Here is a 20,843-nt window from a genome sequence, read left to right as displayed (position 1 = left end):
AATATTATGTATGTGTATGACAGCAATTTAATGTACAGCCCCACATCAGCAGCCATTGTTTATGAAATAACTTATTGATGGTCCTTTGTAAGTTCTCATATATTAAACAAAACCCTGTATAAAATAAAAGGTCATAGTTCATCTCGAATGGAAATGTGTCTGAACAAGGTCAGAGTTGGGGTTTTGTGCATGTAGTTTAGTTGAAATGTTTTGTCATATGAAGTATTGTGAAGATTTGTGCTGTTATCACAAACTACCTCTTTTCTGTATATGTATGAGTAAATTAGCATTGGTGTCTTTGCAGATTTAGACTTTCAGATGTGACCTTTGTTGTCTAAATGTCAGGAAGATTGGAAAGTGAGCCCACAGTGGAAGGGCACACTTATGTAATATGCTCCCTCTGCCTCTCACACACATGCACACAAACACAGAGCAGGGGGAAAAGCTTGTTTGAGAACGGCTGTCATATCTCAGCTGTGATGCCACATACAGCTCTTTGCAATTCACTGAAAGCCTCACTTTCATGAGCCCTCGCTTTTATCTGAATGTATATGCAGAAAGTGCCGTAGAAATTATTTATGGGTTTAAATATAGTGATGCACTTCTTTTGGCGTTATTCTTTCAAACATACTCTTAGATCTTTCGGAAAGAAAACAAACAAAGCTCTATGTGAAGTTGTATTAAGTGGTTGATTGGGGAACTGGTTTTGGAGTTTTGGGACTACTGAACTAATCTAAATCCATTCATCCATCCATCCATTTCCTACCGCTTATTCCCTTTGGGGTCGCTGGGGGCGCTGGTGCCTATCTCAGCTACAATCGAGCGTAAGGCGGGGTACACCCTGGACAAGTCGCCACCTCATCGCAATTATTTATAATAAAAACAAATGTTCAATGTAATGTATAAAAATGAGCTGCTTGTGTTAACTGCACCGTCCAATTGTTATATCTTGTTTTCTTATTAAATTTATCAGTCCACATGGAGTTGCAATGCCAAGACATTGGAAGACAATAGTGAATAGGCAGGCGATGGTGTGTTGCCCTAGGAAGTAGTCAAATTTTGAGCCCCACTAATCAATCGATCAATAGAGGTTTACTTATATAACCCTTAATCACAAATGTCTCAAAGAGCTTCACAAACCACAACCAAATCAGGCCAAAAATAAAAACTCAACACAATAGGAACAACAAAAAACCCTGGAAGAGGCCGCAGATGTCGGCGATGCTACTTTATTAAACAAATATTTAGGATTGTTTTTATTGAGGTTGATGAGATTGGGGTAGAAATTAGTTTTAGCTATGGTAAGAGTGTGTTTATAAGTTATTAAACTGCCACTCTATGCTTGATGGAAAACCTCAAATTTAGTTGCACGCCATTTGCGTTCCAGCTTTCTACATTATAGTTTATGAGCTCTGGTTTCGTCTGTGAATCATGAGGTATGCCTTTTAGGGGCCTTTTTTAGCTTTAGCAATGCTATACTATCAATGACTTTGTGCAGGGCGTCATTATAGTTGTTGGTGAGGTTATTAATAGAGCCCACATAATTTGGAAATGGTTCTATTACCAAGGGCATTAGGCTAGCAAGAGTCGCAGTTGTAGCAGCATTAGTATTGCAGCTGCTAAAGCATTGGTTACTAGCTTGTTGACAACGAGTCAGAATTTTGAATTTTATGAGGTTGTGATTGGACATTGCTTTAGTGTACGGGAAAACCATAGATAGTGTGTCACTAACTTTGGTTTTCCCGTGGCGATGTGTGGGCTCATTAATTTTTTGTGTAACACCATAGTTATGAAATTATAGTCTGGCGCGCCACACACGTAGGGTCTGACAGGGTATTCGTATAGCTATTATAATCACACATAATAATTATATTATCTGTGTGCGTCACTAGATCAGCAACAAACTCGGAAAATTTGCTGATAAAGTCCGAATACGGCCAAGGGTGAGATAGATAACAGCGAGATGGAGAGGTAGCGGTGTGACAGACCTCATAGTAAGTACTTAAAATTATTAATATGCATTACTACCTGTAGGTTAGGGCTAATGTTAAGGTTTTCATTAGATATTAGTGTGACCCCCCCATTGTTTTTAAGCTGATGGGCAATATGTCCACACTTATAGTCAGGAGGAGATACCTTGTTGAGCGAAAAACAAATCATCTGTTTTTTGGCAAGTCTCACTGAGACCAATGCCATTAAGATTGTTGTCTCTAATTACCTCATTAACTAATAACGCTTTGGGAGACAATGATTGGGTGTTTAAAAAGCCCATATTTTAGATTGTGGGTTGTTTTGAGGCATATTTGTTTATGGTATCCGTAGTACTGATGTTAACAACGTTTTGCGTAGCGCGCCTTAAATAATTTAGATCACAGCTTGGAATTGAGCTGTCACCTTATCGTGGTAGAGGAGTTTGCGTGTCCCAATGATCCTAGGAGCTATGTTTTCCGGGGGCTTCAAGAACCCCTGGTTGGGTCTTCCAAGACGAATAGATCGTAGGTGAGGGATTAGACAAAGAGCAGCTCAAAGACTTCTATGGAAATACAAGAACTGAGACTCAGATTTCCCTCGCCAGACGATGGGTCACCGGGGCCTCCCTCTGAAGCCAGGCCTGGAGTTGGGGTACAAGGCAAGCGCCTGGTGGCCAGGCCTGTAACCATGGGGCTAGCCGGGCACAGCCCGAAGAGGCACCGTGGGTCCCCCCCTCTAATGGGCTTACCACTTATGGGAGGGGCAATAGAAGTCAGGTGCAATGTGAGCTGGGCGGAAGCCGAAGGCAAGGCACTTGGTGGTCTGATCCTCGGTTACATAAGCTAGCTCTTGGGACATGGAGAAGTTCCGGCTGGATATTGTCGGACTCACTTTGATGCACAGCAATGGCTCTGGAACCAGTTCTCTCGAAAAGGGCTGGACTATTTTCCACACTGGCATTGCAGGCAGTTAGGGGTGAAGGAATGGGGTAGCAATTCTTGTTGCCCCCCCCAGCTCAAAGCCTGCACGTTGGAGTAAAACCCAGTGGACGAGAGGGTAGCTTCCCTCCACCTTCGGGTGAGGGGACTAGTCCTGACTCTTGTTTGAGCTTACGCACCAAACAGCAGTTCAGGGTACCCCCTAGGGCTGGGCGATATATCGATATACACGATATATCGCGGGTTTGTCTCTGTGCGATATAGAAAATGACTATATCATGATATCCGAGTACATGTTCTCACGCAGTTGTTTTTAGCTGCAGGCATTAGACTCCAGGCTTTCCTCGCTCTTTCCTCTGTCTCCTTCTCACAGACAAGCAGGCGCACATTCTTACATACATCACACACTGTCACGTCATACGTCACATACGTGTACGCCCTCGCCCAGCAGAGAGGTAGCGGTGTGGCCAACGTTAGCTGTGATGCTGCGGGTTGTTGCGAGAGAAAGAACGTGCGAATCTCGTAACAATTGAAGGAAGAATTAATTCCCAAGAAAAGAACCATCGTCTGGCGGTGGTTCGGCTTCAAGCGGGAATATGTCGATTAGACAACTTTTATTTGTCATATCTGGGGCACAAGCGTTGCTACCAAAAGTAGCATTACTGCTAATATGTATCATCATTTGAAAAGTCACCTGCTAATAACTTAAATAAATACAGTTTTGGTAAATTGACTTAGTTGTAATTTTCCTTCCCTGCAAGAAAGTTTAAAAGTAGCATATGTTAGTGCAGTATGAACAAGAATGTTTTAATGTAGACACATAGAATCACCATTCTGCTGTGATTATATGTATCCAGTGTTCATTCAAGGCTAAGGCAAAGTACCAAGAAATATATTGTATATCGCGATATGGCCTAAAAATATCGCGGTATTGAAAAAAAGCAATATCGCCCAGCCCTAGTACCCACCCTTTTTGGATACACTCGAGGGAGTACTGGAAAGTGCTCACCCGGGTGATTCCCTTGTCCTACTGGGGGACTTCAACACTCATGTTGGCAACGACAGTAAAACCTGGAGAGGAATGATTGGGAAGAATGGCCGCCCGGATCTGAACCCGAGTTGTGTTTTGTTATCGGACTTTTGTGCTCGTCACAGATTGCCCATAATAAACACCATGTTCAAACATAAGGGTGTCCGTATGTGCACTTGGCACCAAGACACCCTAGGCCGCAGTTCCATAATCGACTTTATAGACCTGGCAGGCTCAAACGCATTATGAAGGTCTGCTGGGAATGTCTAGCAGAGTCTGCTGTCAGAGTTTCAATTCCCACCTCCGGAAAAACTTTGAACATGTCACGAGGGAGGTGCTGGACGTTAAGTCCGAGTGGACTATGTTCCGCTCCACTATAGTCGAGGCAGGTGATTGGAGCTTTGGCCGCAAGGTAGTTGATTCCTGTCATGGTGGTAATCCTACAACCCGCTAGGGAGGCCGTGAAGCTGAATAAAGAGCCATCTAAAGTTAAAGTACCAATGATTGTCACACACATACTAGATGTGGCGAAATTATTCTCTGCTTTTGACCCATCACCCTTGATCATCCCCTGGGAGGTGAGGGGAGCAGTGGGCAGCAGCGGTGCCGCGCCCGGGAATCATTTTTGGTGATTTAACCCGAAATTCCAACCCTTAATGCTGAGTGCCAAGCAGGGAGGTAATGGGTCCCATTGTTATAGTCTTTGTTATGACTCAGCCGGGGTTTGAACTCACGACCTACGGATCTCAGGGCGGACACTTTAACCACTAGGCCACTGAGTAGGTCGATATCAGGTTCTTTAGGCTTAAAGAACTCCGAAGACAGCAGACAGGTACTGACAGGCATAGCGGTGTGCAGCTTCAGCGGTCGCAGAGGCAAAAAGTTTGGGGAAGCCATGGAAAACAACTTCCGGACGGCTTCAAAGCGATTCTGGACCACCATCCGTCGCCTCAGGAAGGGGAAACAGGCCACTGTCAACACCGTGTATGGTTATGAGGGTGTTCTGCTGACCTCGACTGCGGATGTTGTGGATCGGTGGAGGGAATACTTTGAAGACCTCCTCAATCGCACCAACACATCTTTCTATGAGGAACTAGTGCCTGGGGAATCTGTGGTGGGCTCTCCTATTTCTGGGGCTGAGGTAGTTAAAAATCTCCTCTGTGGCAAGGCCCCGGGCATGGATGAGATCTGCCTGGAGTTCCTTAAGGCTCTGGATGCTGTAAGGGTTGTCTTGGTTGACAAGACTATGCAACATCGAGTAGACATCGGGAGGCGGTACCTCTGGTTTGGCAGACCTGGGTGGTGGTTCCTCTCTTTAAGAAAGGGATTTGGAGGGTTTGTTCCAACTATCATGGGATCACACTCCTCAGCCTTCCCGGTAAGGTCTATTCAGGTGTACCGGAGAGGAAGCTGCACCGGATAGTTTTCGTCCTGGTCGTGGAACTGTGACCAGCTCTATACTCTCAGCAGGGTCCTTGAGAGTGCATGGTAGTTTGCCCAACCAGTCTACATGTGCTTTGTGGGATTGGAGAAGGTATTTGTCTGTGTCCCTTGGGAAGTCTTGTGGGTAGTGCTCATAGAGTATGGGGTGTCGAACTGTCTGATTGTGGTGGTCTGTTCCCTGTACGATCAGTGTCAGCAGTAAGTCAGACACGTTTCCATTGAGGGTTTGGACTCTACCAAGGCTGCCCTTTGTCACAGATTCTGTTCATAACTTTTATGGACAGAATTTCTAGGCGCAGTCAGGGCGTTGAGAGGATCCTGTTTGTTGGCTGCAGGATTAGGTCTCTGCTTTTTGCAGATGATTTAGTCCTGATGGCTTCATCGAGTGGGAAGCGACGGGGTGAGAATCAGCACCTCCAAGTCTGGGTCCATGGTTATCGCCCGGAAAAGGGTGGAGTGCCATCTTGGGGTAGGAAGGAGATCTTGCCCCAAGTGGAGGAGTTCAAGTACCTCAGAGTCTTGTTCACAAGTGAGGGAAGAGTGGATCGTGAGATTGACAGGCGGATCGGTGTGGCGTCTTTAGTAATGCAGACACTGTATCAATCCATTGTGGTGAAGAAGGAGCGGAGCCGGAAGGTAAAGCTCTCAATTTACCGCTCGATCTGCGTTCCCATCCTTACCTATGGTCATGAGCTTTGGGTTATGACCGAAAGAACAAGATCACGGGTACATGCGACCGAAATGAGATTCCTTCGCCGGGTGGCAGGGCTCTCCCTTAGAGATAGGGTGAGAAGCTCTGCCATCCGGGAGGAGCTCAAAGTAAAGCCGTTGCTCCTCCACATTGAGAGGAGCCAAATGAGGTGGTTTGGACATCTGGTCAGGATGCCACCCAAACGTCTCCCTAAGGAGGTGTTTAGGGCACGTCCGACCGGTAGGAGGCCATTGGAAAGACCCAGGACACGTCGGGAAGACTTTGTCTCCCGGCTGGCCTGGGAACGTCTCAGGATCCCCCGGGAAGAGCTCGACGAAGTGGCAGGGGAGAAAAAATTGTGGGCTTCCCTGCTTAGGCTACTGCCCCCGCGACCCAACGTCGGATAAGCGAAAGCAGATGGATGGATGGATGGTATCCATGGTACTAATATTAATAACGTTATGTGAATTTCGCGTAGCGCTTTAAACAATTTTGATCACACCTTGGAATTGATTTGGTGGGGATTTAGAGATTATTTGTCTGGTGCTGCGATAGATTTAACGCTTCCCTAATTTGCCACCTCAGTAGAATTCATGTGTACCTCTGGCACAGTCACTACAGAAAAAAACATTGTGTATTATCTATTATTCTACGAGAAATGCTATTTGTGCAGGAATTATCCAGCCAGGCGCTGGTTAGCTCTATTTTAACTGACTCCTCACCCTAGACTTACAGGCACTGTCAATGCCCATGTCTGAACTATCTCTAGTGTAGTTAGGCAAGTGTGACTCAAACAGTAATCTATGTTTCTTTTTATTTTATTTTTATTTTTTATTAGTCCAACAAAATGATATTCTAACACAATAATAATTCAATTTCAAACCAAACCCGGCCCAGCAACAGATTAGCAATCAACAGAGTAATTGAGAGGACACACAAACATGACACAAAACAATCCAAAGTAGTCAAACAAAAATGAATAATATCAACAACAGTGTCAATATTAATGAGAACTCTAACATAACAGTGATTAAAAATCCCTCATTTACAGTTTAGTGTTTTTTATTGAGTATGTCATAGTCAGTTCCATATCATACATGTAGTACATACTATACATACATATCTCCAGAGAACAGGCTTTTGCTCAATGGCAATATTATTATTTACAAAAAAGAAAAGAAAATTAGGCCCTGCGATGAGCTGGCGACTTGTCCAGGGTGTACCCCGCCTTCCGCCCGATTGTAGCTGAGATAGGCGCCAGCGCCCCCGCGACCCCAAAAGGGAATAAGCGGTAGAAAATGGATGGATGGAAAAGAAAATTAAATTAAACATATCTCAAAAGGGTAAATGGGAAGAAGTATAAATGATTTGAATCCCTCCCCCTACATTATCATCACAGCCATTAGAAAGGGTGATTGCGCCTGCACGGTTAAGGTGAAGGTCATCCCTCCTCAGCAAGCCCGGTTTGCCACAGAAAGAGGGCCAATTATCAAAAAATGTTAGTCCCTGTTCTCTACGAAATCTAGCCAGCCACCTCTTATCGTTGCCTCTCACAGGCAGGGGTCTTGAGACAAGTACTCGATGACAAGACATCTTTCTAGCAAGATTACAAGTCCTCGCAATGTTCTCCCATCTCTGACTGTCTCATCCTAGTGTCACACAAACACAAATTGTTTGTACTGTATGTTTTGTACTTATTACACAATTGATGTTTGATTGCAATGTGCATCTCAGTTGTAGTTTTCATTAATAAATTTGGAGGTGGTAAAATCACCATGTAAAATTGCTATAATCAAAAGTCTGTACAGTATATGGCAAAGCCAATGTGAATTAACATCAATCTAGCACATTTAGGAAAAGTGAAGCCTTACTTTATATGTGAGCATTTTTACTATGAGGCATACTTGCTGTTGGCATGGGGAATTGCAACATTACCTCGATGCAGTTTGGCCGAGTCTCCTCTGAGTGCTGTTTGAGTTATTGTTTCCTCACCAATTGTCTGAACCGGTTCATAGTCTGCAAGCGGACGTGATGTCACAAGCAACAGAAGTATTGAAATGCAGCACCGTTTGATTTTCCATTAATCGATACCTGGTGGTACTGACAATTGGTGTCTATAAAAGCACCAAATTTGGTACCCATATCTTCTTGTATTTATTTTTGTTGGCCAAATTAATGCACCTAAGCACATGGTTTAGCTGGGGAACAACAAAGCTTGTTTATGAGACTTCGTGTTTATAGGCTGCTATATGTTTTATATTGACATTGTTTGTGTTTTATTAATGTCAGAAATTATACATTTATACAAACATTTGTGAATTTCTGCCAAAAAGGGAATAAGCGGTAGAAAATGGATGGATGGATGCTCAAAATATTTACATAATTTTACGGTTTCCAATACAGTATGTTACACCCTCCCTACCCCCACAGTTAAACTTATTCCATCACCTAGAGCAGGGGTCGGCAACCTTTACCACCCAAAGAGCCATTTTGACCCGTTTCACAAAATAAAGAAAACAATGGGTGCCACAAAACTCTTGACATTTCAATCAATCAATCAATGTTTATTTATATAGCCCCAAATCACAAATGTCTCAAAGGACTGCACAAATCATTACGACTACAACATCCTCGGAAGAACCCACAAAAGGGCAAGGAAAACTCACACATTTAAAATGAAATAACTCTGCATACTGATTTTTTTTTTTTCTTCGTGCTATGTATTAACCAGGGGACTCAGACTCGCGGCCCACACTTTAATGTGACAATTTAATGTTTGTGCGGCCCGTGAGTTTTAAATTAATGCCGTTTGACAGCATCACACTTGCCAACCCTCCCAAACTTTCCGGGAGACTCCCGAATTTCAGAGCAACTATTCTCGCGAATGTCTGCTGATTTTCGCCCTTCAACATCAATACGGGCGTGCTATGAAGGCGCTCCCTTTACAGCCCTCTACAACAGTGGTTCTCAAATGGGGGTATGCGTACCCCTGGGGGTACTTGAAGGTATGCCAAGGGGTACGTGAGATATTTTAAAAATATTCTAAAGATAGCAACAATTCAAAAATCCTTTATGAATATATTTATTGAATAATACTTTAACAAAATATGAATGTTTGATTGATTGATTGATACTTTTATTAGTAGATTGCACAGTACAGTACATATTCCGTACATTTGACCACTAAATGGTAACACCTGAATAAGTTTTTCAACTTGTTTAAGTCGGGGTCCACGTTAATCAATTCATGGTACAAATATATACTATCAACATAATACAGTCATCAAACAAGTTAATCATCATAGTATGTACATTGAATTATTTACATTATTTACAATCCGGGGGGTGGGATGAGGAGCTTTGGTTGATATCAGAACTTCAGTCATCAACAATTGCATCAACAGAGAAATGTGGACATTGAAACAGTGTAGGTCTTATTTAGTAGGATATGTACAGCCAGCAGAGAACATAGTGAGTTTACATAGCATAAGAACAAGTATATACATTAGAAGTACATTTGAGTTGATTATAATCCGGGGAGATGGGATGTGAATGGAGGAGGGTATTAGTAAAGTGTTGAAGTTGCCTGGAGGTGTTGTTTTAGAGCGGTTTTGAAGGAATATAGAGATGCACTTACTTTTATACCTGTTGGGAGTGCATTCCACATTGATGTGGCATAGAAAGAGAATGAGTTAAGACCTTTGTTGGATCGAAATCTGGGTTTAACGTGGTTTGTGGAGCTCCCCCTGGTGTTGTGGTTATGGCGGTTAAGGAAGTAATTTGACATGTACTTCGGTATCAAAGAGGTGTAGCGGATTTTATAGACTAGGCTCAGTGCAAGTTGTTTTACTCTGTCCTCCACCCTGAGCCAGCCCACTTTGGAGAAGTGGGTTGGATTGAGGTGTGATCTGGGGTGGAGGTCTAAAATTAATGTAAGTTCATAAACTGTGCAACAATGCAATATTCAGTGTTGACAGCTAGATTTTTTGTGTACATGTTCCATTAATATTGATGTTAAAGATTTATTTTTTTGTGAAGAAATGTTTAGAATTAAGTTCATGAATCCAGATGGATCTCTATTACAATCCCCAAAGAGGGCACTTTAAGTTGATGATTACTTCTATGTGTAAAAATATTTATTTATAATTGACTCACTTGTTTATTTCAAACAAGTTTTTAGTTATTTGTATATCTTTTTTTCCAAATAATTCAAGAAAGACCACTAAAAATGAGCAATAGGTTGCACTGTTGAACAATTTAATAAATCAGAAACTGAGGGGGGGGGTTGAAAATTATGCAGCTGAGCCACATTAGAGTGATCAAAGAGCCGCATGCGGCTCTGGAGCCGCAGGTTGCCGACCCCTCACCTAGATCATACTTGGCATTGGCACATTAACCATGCTAATAAAAATATATTTAAAGATTGTGTTTCTGTAGCTTCATATATTCCAAACATATTCATACATATCAATGATTGGAATGTATCCATGGTGCACTCGACAACAAGTCGAATCATTGATGTTTAGTGCACATCTCACTTTTTCATTGCAAGAATGACTTGTTTTAGTGCCTATAGTTTTAAATCATGTCAAGTCACTATGTCATCATTATTTGTTTATTACGTTATGCAATATAGTGCCTAAAAATGTTTTAAATGAATGTGGTATTGTAATTACAAATCAGTGCTTGCCTCTTTTGTAAATTATTGCACTATATACCCTTATTATTTGGATTTGTGTATAGCCCTACAAATCATATAAACACAAACTGGATTGTTTTGTTGTGGATATCAGATTTTACAACAATAATTTTACGGAGAAATACATGGAGTCTGTATATATCCCTCATGCTGAAAGTGAGATTACAAATGTGAGTAATTACTTGGGATCGATTGGCAAGATCGCCTCAGGCAGAATGGCATAAAATGCTGACATCATGCCAGTGAGATTATTAGATGGTGATCACTTTGAATGTGATCCTATTATGGTCATTTATCACATGAGTGTTGTGGTAGATGAAATGATACATCGGCAGGTTGAGGCGATATTTTTAGAAAGGGTGTGGGAAGAAAGAGGTTATGATTTCATCCTCGGTGGTCAATGAAGTCAGCGAGGGGCTGGCTGTGCCCCTCCCCGCCTGGTGTGATGTCTGATGCCAGGAGTCTAGCAGTGAAGGCTGATGAGTATTAATTCAGGACCGCCTCTCGAACACCCCCCCCCCCCCCCCCCCCCCTCCCTCCCTCTCTCTCCCTGGTCCCCACTCACTGAAAGGCAGCTCTGCAGCTGCAAAAAGCCTTGCACACAGTTTGTCCCCCGCTTGCTTTGAGTATCTGCAGCCCGGAAAGCCGCACTGTTGTATAGGGGAAGAGGCGAGACACCGTTTGGTGTTGACCAGCAGGGTGAAATCGCGGTGCAGACTGATGACGATGATGATGGTGAGGATGATGCATCCCTTCCTGTGCCATTATGAATTGCAAGACGCAATGTGAAGAGGCGTATCGGCATCTTTTTTCCACGTTTCGCCCAGCCGCAAAGGTGGATTACATGCTCGCTTGGGGTCTACAGAGCAGAATTCAGCCCGACTAAGAGCGCATCTCCCGGCCCGCAGCGCTGCGCCATGGCCTTGGACGTCCAGACTTGCGCGGTGTTTACGGTGATCGCGTTGCTGGTGCTTGTGAACGTGCTGTTGATGTTCATCCTCGGTACTCGTTAATGGATCTGCGATCGGGGCCCGGTTCACAGCGCACCTCACTGTCACACAGGAGAGGAGAGACAGGCTGTGCGCGGTGGTCGAGAGCGGGGACACCCGGCGCTCCATCACGGCTACGCGTTGAAATGAATGACGTTGGTACAACATAATGTATTTTGTGTTACCCCCTCCCTGATTCTCCGTAATGTATTGTGCCCGCTCGCTTGTCGTTTGGTGTTGTCTGGTGATGGTCGTAGTGGTGCGGACACAGATTTGTGATGCTCTAACCTTTTCCAGTTCACTGCAATTATTCCCCCATATAAACATATCCCCTTCGTCGATCTCCTCTCCTTTTCTCCTCCATGTTGTAAATCATGGCTTATGAGCATGGATTCATGTAATTGTGGCATCTGTGCGATCATTGGGATGAAACCTGCACTCAAACCCATCCTGCTGCTGCATGATTTTTTTCCTAAAACACAACCTGGCAGCCACTAAAGACAATGTGATATTCTGGGCAAATAGGCTTAAGAGTAAGAGATGAGTGCTCCAGATTCTGCGGAATCATGATAACAACCAGTAGTAGACAAGGCTAGGCTAATACAGACAGGCCTGCACTCCAGGTTTCCCCCATTTTAGATGCAGCTAAACTCAGGTCCCATTTCACAGCCTGCAATATTCACACTTCAACAAAACATGTTTCAGAGGCTCATGGCTGATTGGCCATTTGAAAATATATCAGATTTTTTTTTTATCCACCAAGTGAAAAAGCTTTTCAAGGGTGACGTGTTTACATCTCACTTCTTTCGCGTGCAGAAATAAGAGCCAATAAAGGATGGAAGGCAGGTGCCATGAATGTTGAATGGATTTCAGAAATAGATACATGTATGCTAAAAGCCCATCTCAGAGCTGTCCATGACATTCCTATTATTAGTGATGGTGGGCTGGCTAGTTGTTGTAGATATAAGTGCTCTCTCACCCTGTTGGCAAAGTGATATGTGTTTGTTTAGTGAAGTGGTAAAGGTTTCGCTGCACGGGTAGTCAAAAATACTTGGCAGCCATGCAGGTACTTGTTTCACATGTCATGGCATGTGGGCTGATTCTCTTCACTGTGAAACAAAAGCTTGAGTTTGCTTCCATGGATGGCCCACATAGGATAGTAAGCAGGGCATCATGATGCTGTCCACTGCAGTGGTTAAGGCTAAGCTGGCTATCACTGTAAAGCAGTATAGCACGTGTTGTCGTGTTAGCAAGTTCTGTGTGCATTGTTGTGATGCTGTGCATCCATTGTCCTTCTTGTATGGAATCCGTAGTGTCTCATTAAAACGGAAGTCTTGCACATGTCTTTCACACGTTTGTAATCCCTCTAGGGCAGGTGTCTTCTTAAAGAGTGCTGTTAAATGCGATGCAGATAGAAGCATCAATGTGCAAATGGTGCGTGTGAGGGTTGTGCTGCTATTTCTCACTAGTTTTAGGAAGAGCATGTCTGATTGGCTCTCAGACTCAGGGTATATGTGTATTACATAACAAGGTTGGCAGACACAAGGAGGACGGACCGCGAGACTCACTCTGTGCGTCAGATAGAGAAACCTCTTTTTGGAATATACCTCTGTGTTAATCGACATTTTGGTCTTGGCTCTCGGGAAGGACTTCCTAAAGGGATTTAACTATTATGATCATATGAGCTGGACTTCTCCATGCATACGCTCTCTGTACATTTGCATGGCGCAAACATGGTAAGGCTCATTAAAAGCATTTGTATTTGCTTAGGAATGTTGTCGGTGCTTCGGTGCAGCTTATGCTACAACTACAGTGAAGGAATGCAGTATAGTTGCCAGTGCAGTGAATGCTGATACTTTGTGGTGCAAAGAAATAAGAATTCAAGCTCCATTGTATTTTTGGGTCATTTCTTAATGGTTCTTTTTATTCTGTTTTCTAAAAAACAGAAGTTCTTGCCATAAATGTCCATGCTAAGAGAGGCATTATTATTATTAATTGTCTTTAAATAAACTATAGGTCTTAGAAACAAGTTTGACCTATGATATTTGGTGGTGTAACTTGGCACAGGTCATTAGCTTTGTTGAATACACTAGCAGTGAGTGTTTGTGTGTGTGTAACGGTTGCTGTATGTTATTTGATCAAATGTGACTGGACTCAGGGACAATTGGAAAGATTGATTATGTCCATCCATCCATTTTCTACATTTTCTACCGCTTATCCCCTTCGGGGTCGCGCGGGGCGTTGGAGCCTATCTCAGCTACAATTGGGCGGAAGGCGGGCTACACCCTGAACAAGACGCCACCTCCTCGTAGGGCCAACACAGATAGACAGACAACATTCACACTCACATTCACACACTAGGGCCAATTTATTGTTACCAACAACGTATCCCATGGTGCATGTCTTTGGAACTGGTAGGAAGCCCGAGTACCCGGGGGGAACCCACGCAGTCACAGGGAGAACATGCAAACTCCACACAGAAAGATCCCAAGCCCGGGATTGAACCCAGGACTACTCAGGACCTTCGTATTTTGAGGCAGTTGCACTAACCCCTATTTCACCGTGCTGCCCAGATTGATTATGTAATGATTTTAATTTATTCATAGCTGTACAGGGAAAATAATGCAATGTTTTGGAGAGTAGTGATCTCATTTAAGAGATGGAAGGAAGAAGGGATGGATAGAATAGAACAGGGAGGACCATTGGTAGAGAGTGGTCACTATCTTCCCCTTGTTCTTGCTGTCTGGTGCCTATATTATAGAAGATTGATAGGAACTGAACATGTTGTGCTATAGTCGTGATTTCGGCTGAAAATAGAATGGTACTGGGGAAAGTGGGGTGAGACAGGCCAAGCAAGCATAAGGTTAAAAGAGAGGAATCAAACTTAACCTGTGTAGGTGCTGTTCCAGTGAGTCTTCCTGACCTTTCCACAATGTTGTCCTCCATTTTAATCATTCGGTCTGTGCAATAAATGATATGAATCTAATTCCTGTTCCTAGATGAACAAAGATTTTTATCTTTTTGAGCAGCCATCATCCGTGCTGTTTCCATGGCAGCGTGACACATGTTTTTGCAGTAATCCGCTTCTTTTCCTGAAGTGAAGAGCTTTGAGATATAGGCTGGAGCTATTGTTTAGCTGCTCACAGCCCCGTGTGATTTCCTATCTAATCAAACTGCTCTGTGACATGTTTGAACAAAAAACTCTGCTTTTAAGTGTTTACGTTTACTTGACATGGAAAAAAGCCTGTAAAATTTGGTTAGATGACATGTCATTCAGCAATATTCAACAAAGTGGTAATAGTAGAACACTCAAAAGACACTTTCTTAAAAATGTGGTCCTTTGATATGTAGTTATACACAGTACAGGGGTGTCCTGATCCAATACTGATTTTGGATGTGGTTCCGATTTCAGCAAAAAATTAAGTATTGGTTTTGATTGGCTTGCATCTAAAATTTCTCACATAAGAGCTCCGATACAAGTACAGTAGTCCTGCAGCGGATTTATAGCAAATGTCCTCCCTTGAGCACACAATATTTATCTTTTCTTGTATTTTAGTGAAGTCATTTACAAAGGATAGCTAACGGCTAAGTACACAATAGCACACAAGCTAATTGTCCTTAATTGGATAAAAATGTAGTCTAAAACACAACACTTGTCAATATAAACAAGTATCAACTAATTAATAGTTGATTCATGTATATTAGAAAACACTCAGTAACAAATGTGTGTGCATCATTGAATTTACTACGTCATGAGCTTAACTTAATTAATTATTACCAATTTCCACTCAACTTAATTTTTAAGACATCATATGTCCATCTAAAACAGTCATTGATAAATAGATTAGTGTTTTTCATAACTACCAATTTTCTTTGTTTGAATAATTTCACCTGATAAAGCCTTTTCTAACTTTCCACACAACTACATAGTTAAAGTGTTTATGATTTTTACAACTATTGTATTGGATCAACATTGGTATCGGCCAATACGCAAGGCTCCAATATCCGTATTGTATTGGAAGTGAAAAAGTTGTATCTACAGTACAACTTGCATAGCTATGCAATGCAATATACTGAGGATATGGTACTCCTGTATCTAAATAAGGAAAATAAATATTAGTTATAATTTTTAATCATGTTAGAAGTAAAAATAAAATGACTAGAATCACAGATATTAAAATGTTTTGGTCAACCTGAACTGCCTTCATTCAACGTAAAACAAAATTAATCTCAACTCACCTCACTATGCCAGAGTCAAACCAATAACGTAATTGTATCTGTTGTCTTAATGTTATATAAAATACCCTAAATTTGGCAATTTTGTCTGTGACTGGTCGACTTTAAGTTGTTGTTTCAGTTTTTTCCATATAGATCAGTCATAATTCTGTGTTAAGTTTGCATATTCTCCCAATTGTTTACCATAGGTACTGTCCTTTAATTTCTTCTCACAGTCAAAAACATTCATATTACTTTAAATGGAAACTATAAAGTACCCAAAAGTTTGACTTAGTGTTTGTCAGTACATGTCCTGTGATTGTTTGGCGACCTGTCCAGGGTGAATTCGACCACTATCCCAAAGCCAGCTGAGATGGACCTTAAAAAGGTTCAGTGGTAGAAAATGAATAAATAAATATTGCAGCCAAAGTCACCACCATTCAACCCTTTTTCATTAACTGGACAGCAATGTTATAAGTAACATATTAACAGTACTGTCATACAATACAAAAAATGAGGCAATCGATGTATAATACCAAATCGTATTATACATCGATTGCCTCAACAATTATCTCCCTTTAATTTGTTATGTCGATGGGGCACCATAGAACAACACATAAGTTTGAAGGTACAGCTGTAAAATAGTCTACTTTGTGCATGTAACATCATAAAACTGTTATTGTAAGGTAAATATACAGTAAATCTTTAAAAATAAAAAAACAAATTATGTCCTGATCACTAACTTTGCGTAGTGGACATGGACATCCTAAAAAAGTTGACTTGAGATGTACATTTCAATCTTCTTTAATCATTATTGTTGACTTATTACAATTAGAGAGGTACAAAATTGGATAATTTTATTGGTACCAACCAAATTCAAATTGATTCAAGTGAAATCAAACTGTACTATATTTTGCTCCCTTTGTTGCACGTGAAATCACATCTGGTTTCGGACTCGGCCAGATCCAACACTTGTCGGGGAAACAAGCACTGAAGCAGCACTCATAGTGAACACCACTGGACTGCCTCGAGCTAATGTTACAATTAACAATGCCAACAAAGCAAAAATGCCTGATAGAAAACACTCAAACGTATAATGAATGAATCAATCAAAGATTCCTTATATAGCCCTTAATCATGTCTCAACATCCTCTGCTCAGATCCCACATCAGGGCAAGAAAAAAGTAAACCCAAATGGAACAACGAGAAACCTGGATGCCAAGTGGATACAGTCGATAATGTTAGAGTCCAGTCCATAGTGGGGCCAGCAGGGGATCCTCTTACATGTAGACACATTGGGGCACAAAGACGTCATCGACTGATGCATAAGGAGTGGTCACTCCAGGTCCCGACTTCATGCAAGTCCAGTCCATTGGGAGACCAGCAGGGAATCATCTTGAATGGTGACAAGTCAGCAGCACAGAGTCCTGGGTCCCGACTTTGAACAGCTACTGCTTCATCTGTAATAAGGCTGCACTTTTCAAAACGCGCCAGCTCAATGCTAATTTAAGTTGACATGCTACTGATTAGCATTAGCAAATTTACATGGCAATCTCAACACCTCCACATTTGGTATTGAAAACTACAACTAAGATGCATGCTACAATCAAACAGTTGGTGTGTAATAAGTACAAAATCTTAGACTGGCACATTCAGCTTAATGGCAAGGACTACTTCCTGACAAGGCAACACACTGTATGTAGCTTATACACACTCCTACCATCTAACATCATGCAATTTCAACTGCATGCAAAATATATAACAAAATAAATATATACACTTGCAAATAAGACTCATAAGTTTAAGAAATCAAGATATAAGGACTGGACAGCACAGTTATCATTATCAGTTCACCGTTTAGTGTTAAATAAAAGAATGAGATTTGTTATTGTATCGGTTCAAATGTAAAAGGTACCGATCCCTAATTAAGTTAGAGTATTGTACTGAGCTAACTTTTGTACTACTTTCCCTGATTGTGCATCCATTTCCAGTTCTATGGTCTTTATCATATCCCTGCTTGTCAGCAATCCCAGTGGCACAAAAAAAGACTTATGCAATCCCTTAGATGTGTGATGTCATTTGTAATGGGGGCGGCATGGCGTAGTGGGTAGAGCGGCTGTGCCAGAAACCTGAGGGTTGCAGGTTCGCTTCCCACCTATTGACATCCAAATCGCTGCCGTTGTGTCCTTGGGCAGGACAATTCACCCTAGCCCCCGGTGCCGCTCACACCGGTGAATAAATGATGAATGAATGATTGGTGGTGGTCGGAGGGGCCGTAGGTGCAAACTGGCAGCCACGCTTCCGTCAGTCTACCCCAGGGCAGCTGTGGCTACAAATGTAGCTTACCACCACCAGGTGTGAATGAATGATGGGTTGCCACTTCTCTGTGAGCGCTTTGAGTATCTAACAATAGAAAAGTGTGATATAAATCTAATCCATTATTATTATTATTATTAATGACAGTTTGACCTCAATTGTTCAGGTATTTATTAAGAAAAACTGGTTGAAGTCAAAATAAGAAGCATTTAACAATGGAGGAACAGCTCCTGACTCTTGGGTTAGAACTAACTGCACTGCCACAACTCTGGAGACTTGATGCATGACTATGTTTGGCCTGAGGAATGCTAATGAAGAGAGTTAGAAATTTGAAACAAACAAATGATGGAGCGTTGCCAATGAAGCAAGCATGCATAGCTTTAATGTGCTTGAGTGTGGACATGATGTTGGTCTCAAGGGTGCAAAGCAGAGTCTTCAGTGTGATGTATCACATTGCTGTTCACACAAATGGATGATGTCAGACCCGGGTCTCTCTTAGAAACAATGTTGCTGTCTCCCCTGCTCTTTAATGAGAATGACCTTTAGCTGCCCAAAACCCTTAAAGAATTCCAGTTAGCTTAAAACCACAATGTCCTACAAATATACTTCTTTCAAGGATATTTCTCACACTTGAGCAATATAAACTTGGGTTAAATATGTTAAAAGATGATAAAAAAGGAGATGTCAACTGGTTGCTAGTCAGAATGTACTGTATATTATAATTACACATGGGAACATTTCACCGTGGTTAGGTTTTTGATGCATGTCTGAACTATGTGTCGTTTCTCCTGTCATAGTTTTTCCCTTTTTGTTTTGGTTCACTCTGTTGTATTGTGCTGTATTTTGTGTTAACAACTGTGTAATGCTTTTTGCAGTCCTTAACATTGTCAGTGGGCTTTGAGGGTGTTCATTTGCATCCATTAGTAATCTGAGTGGGTACAACAAGAATGATAACAAGTATTACAATGGCTGTCACATTTGTTTAAAATAATTATTCTGATGAAATACAATTATATACTGTGGGGGAAATAATTATTTGACCCCATGTTGATTTTGTAAGTTGGTAACCTCTTATAAAGACATGAACAGTCCATAATTTTATATTATGTTTATTTTAACAGCGAGAATGAGAGAGAGAGAGAGAGAAATAATAGAAAGCAAAAAATCCCAAAAAAAACTCTGTAAATAAAGTTATAAAAAGGTATATAAAAAGTATATTGATTAAATGAATTCAGTATTTGCTAAAATGGGACTTAGTATTTAATTGAGAAACCATTTTTAGACATTGCATATAAGTAGTCATCAGGATCACTTTCCTAACAAAAACTCCCCCAATCCAATCCTAATCAAATGATCAAGATCCGCATCTCATAACTTATCCATCTCCTTTGTTGGGCTAGCTGTATGTTTTGGGCCATTGGTGGCAAAAACTTCTTGTGCTCTTAGCAGAATGTTTTACAGTCAAGTTGATCCCTGCAAACTTAATTTTAGTTTCTGATCACATCACATCCTACAAGGTTCTCTGTGAATCATTCAGGTGTTCATAGGCAAACTTTAGACAGGTCTTAACATGTGCCTTCCTAAGCAGCTGGGACACCTTGGGGCACTGCAGGATCTGCAAAGTGTGAAACCAATGTTTTTTTTTTTGTTAGTTATTTTGGCGACTGTGGTCCCGATTCCATTAAAATGACTAACAAGCTATTCCTGTGTAATTTTGGGATCCTCCCTCACCTTTCTCAAAATCATCCTAACCCCACCGGGTGAGGTTTTGTATGGAGCGGTTGACTTATACCTTGAACTGTTTCCTTTTTCAAACAAACCCTCCAACAATGTTTTTTTATTTTCTCTTTTATTTTGTATTGTTTCCCATAGTTTCTTGCTGAAGAGACAGGACTCCTAACTGTAATGTGTCTGTTAGGGTAGTAGATAGTAGGGAAGTGCAGAGCGATTGGACAACAATCATTATTGGCCGATTTTCATAAAAGTATGTGATCGGCTACTGCCGATTAATTCCTTTCAAGAGTGATCACTTCTGTCTGATACTTTATTTTTTATTTGTCACTCAACCAACAGAGGCGGCTTGCAGCTGGAGCTGCTCCCCTAAGTTAATATTAATCACCTTCGTTGTGCCAAATAACCGTTAAGTTAGCTTGAAACAACACAATAAATAACCGCTTTAAGAGGTTTTAGATTTTTTTTCTTTTTTCTTTTTACTGAGTCTTCGTTTTTGTTTATGTTTACAAACTCGGGAAATAAGCTCCTGGACACAGGAAAACTTTTAGGGCAAAAAACTAAGAATTTAAAGGGACCTACTATGCATAACCAACTTTTCTTACCTGATGGTACTTGATTTTGTGTATTTGGTATCTGCCTATGTACTGGAAGTTTTCAATCAAACCTGGGAGGCATTGCAAAGATATTTATAAAATAATTTTGCCTTCCTTCATACCTATGAAAAGTAGCCCCCATCATTGAAAATATTAAAATAACAGTGCCATTTGTTTGTGCTGGTTAATGCTGTAAAAACTTTTGTTTGTTTTTAAGTTTTTCT

General features: G+C 41.4%; 1 protein-coding gene across 9 annotated transcripts in view; it reads left to right on the top strand.

Moving 5' to 3' along the window:
• Nucleotides 1–20,843, top strand: part of LOC133553486 (rho guanine nucleotide exchange factor 9) — an 81,264-nt gene that overhangs the window by 24,714 nt on the left and 35,707 nt on the right. Inside the window, exon 1 of one of the 9 annotated variants that reach the window (XM_061901740.1) lies at nt 11,335–11,507. The exons of 5 other annotated variants lie outside the window; for them this stretch is intronic. In XM_061901740.1, coding sequence (XP_061757724.1) covers nt 11,493–11,507 — 15 coding nt within the window. In that variant the 5' untranslated portion in view covers nt 11,335–11,492. 3 more of the 9 variants (XM_061901738.1, XM_061901741.1, XM_061901739.1) reach the window with 3 other exon arrangements.

Source organism: Nerophis ophidion, linkage group LG05 (assembly GCF_033978795.1).
Source record: "Nerophis ophidion isolate RoL-2023_Sa linkage group LG05, RoL_Noph_v1.0, whole genome shotgun sequence".
Lineage (NCBI taxonomy): Eukaryota > Metazoa > Chordata > Actinopteri > Syngnathiformes > Syngnathidae > Nerophis > Nerophis ophidion.
The sequence above is the reverse complement of the archived record's forward strand: the minus strand, read 5'-3'. Positions and strand labels throughout refer to the sequence as shown.